Source organism: Danio rerio, chromosome 14 (assembly GCF_049306965.1).
Source record: "Danio rerio strain Tuebingen ecotype United States chromosome 14, GRCz12tu, whole genome shotgun sequence".
NCBI classification, from domain to species: domain Eukaryota; kingdom Metazoa; phylum Chordata; class Actinopteri; order Cypriniformes; family Danionidae; genus Danio; species Danio rerio.
In genome coordinates, this window is record NC_133189.1 from 6,792,501 (window position 1) to 6,795,000 (window position 2,500).

A 2,500-nucleotide genomic window follows, 5' to 3' on the forward strand; every position below is an offset into this window, starting at 1 on the left:
TTTTATGTTCCTCTGTGTCGAGTTTCTTCGAGGGTGTTTTGTTTTTTTCTGAACGCTACCTTAAAGGTGCAGTAGGTGATCTTTCACAATGCTAGCAGCTTAGCATAAATCTCTGAATGACACTCTCTCTCCTGCCGTCTAGAGCCACACCTCCTTAAACACGAGCACAGCAAAAGAACCCTCTCTCATGTGTTTAAAAGCAACTAGTGCTTGTCCAACGGCGAGAAAGCCAAACTGACATGCTATGTCAGAGTGAATATATAGAGTTGCATGGTAAACAATATAGGGAGAGACTAGGCGGAATAGCGCTATTTACTTGTGTTTTGTTGGTAAGCGAATTAAAATCTATATTATCGATGCTGTAAAAGGTCCCTTATGAAACTGAAAATAGTCTTATCAATCTTTCATCGGAAGATTTAGTGGCTGAACAACTCTTCTTTGAAGATATAACCCGTTTGTAACAACAACATCTAACGTTAAATCAGCTTTGCATGAAGCTAAAATAGTTTTAAAACAAAACATCACCCGTCTAAGAGAAATCCTTCAGCCATTCTTTCAACCTTTCTCCAGCGTGCAACAGTAACTCCAAAATTGATTCAGGTTTTTAAAAAGTTTTAATTAAGCAGGTTTTCACTGATTGCGTGCGTGCTCTCTCTCGTGAACGCGTGGCGGTCGGCGGAGATGCGTACAAACAGCTGTGCAGTTGTTCAAATCTGCATTTGCTGACAGACAGTTTCGCCTACTTATCGGAATTATGAGAGATGTCGGTCCGACTCTATTTAATTGGATGAACATTTTTTAGTTTTATGCCTTACCCAAAATATAAAAATACATATAAACACATTTAGATCATTTACTTGAATCATTACTATTGAACTGTGAAGAGACTTTCAACCAGCACAACACAAAATGCTTCTGAAGACGATCACCTACTGCACCTTTAATGTACAAGTAGCTCAAACTCGCTCATTTTGAGGTGGGAACTGGCGGACGTGCAACAACTTTAATCATAAATTAAAAACAACAGTTTCCATCTGGAGCTCCTTTACAAGACTCGAGACTTGTAAGCACTCACTCCATCAGGCTCGCAGCTCTCACCAATGCCCAACCTCGTCACAGCTACCCAGCCGTCCAATCAGAGCTTGCGCTACGCGTCGTTGCATATACATTTTGAGAGTCTGCCACGGCGAGGGCTATGCTACCGCACGAAGGCTGCACCGGTGGATACGCGTGTGCGTGACGCAGAAGTATAAATCAGCCTTTACCCTAATGTCTTTTTAAATCTTTATGATTTACTTCATTCAGTTGAACACAAAAGAAGATATTTCAGAGAATGATGGTTGATGATCACTTCCATAGCAGAACAAAAATGACTATGAAAGTCGATGAGTACCATCAAACAGGGAGTTTTAAAATATCTTCTTTTGTGATTAACAGAAGACAAAATCTCTATTAGCTTTGAACAAGGCAACAGAGACAATTTTCATTTTTCCTTGAACGGTTCCTTAATCGATGTCTCTATATATAAAAGACTCACTTGAGTTCAGTGAGGAAGAGGTTGATGTGGTTGATGGAGTCGATCTGTTTCAGGAAAATCTCAATGTTGTCAAGAAACACCTATGAGGAGTCGGGATATGAGGAATTAGTTATTTTATTCTATTTAATATATATATTATATACACACATTATATACACACACACATACATATGTATGTATACACACACACACACACAGACACAGAGAGACACACACACACACACACACACACACACACACACACACACACACACATATATATATACATATCTACACATACACAGACACACACACACACACACACATCTATCTGGTTGTTGCATTGGATTGGCTGATAGCCGTGCCATATTCTGCAAATAACAGCACTCGTCCAGCCTTCACCCTTGTATATTACTCCGCCCACATACAGCAACAAGCAGAGACATGCTACAGTTTGACAAATATTGCTGCTGTTGGACAACATAATGTACTTTTGAGAAGTTTAGATTGCAATTTATTCATAAGGATAGTGCCTATTTTACATATTTAGAATATATAAATAAATAAATAAATAAATAAATAAATAAATAGATATATAGATAGATAGATAGATAGATAGATAGATAGATAGATAGATAGATAGATAGATAGATAGATAGATAGATAGATAGATAGATAGATAGATAGATAGATAGATAGATAAACATACACACATATATATTATACACATACACACACGGTTTGATGAGAGTGCCATTTACTCCAATCACATCTATTTATTAGATATTTTTAAGAGCAAGTAAAGAAAACTATAAAATGTGACAAAGCACAATGAGATAAATTAGCAACACTTCACAAGTTAGCGGTTTTTAGCAAATAATTATTTTCAAGTCGTGTCAAGTCAACTTTTTTTGTTGAGCCAAAAATAAATTTATTGTCACACTTTACAATGAGATTTCATTAGTTAATGTATTTACCAAAATG

General features: G+C 36.8%; 1 protein-coding gene across 6 annotated transcripts in view; it reads right to left on the bottom strand.

The window, feature by feature from the left end:
* The window catches only part of elp1 (elongator acetyltransferase complex subunit 1), a 42,308-nt gene that overhangs the window by 15,769 nt on the left and 24,039 nt on the right, over positions 1-2,500 (bottom strand). For all 6 annotated transcript variants that reach the window (XM_073922481.1, XM_073922478.1, XM_073922479.1 and 3 more), the window contains one exon: positions 1,538-1,617. In XM_073922481.1, the coding sequence (XP_073778582.1) occupies positions 1,538-1,617 (80 nt within the window). The remainder of the gene's footprint in view (positions 1-1,537; positions 1,618-2,500) is intronic.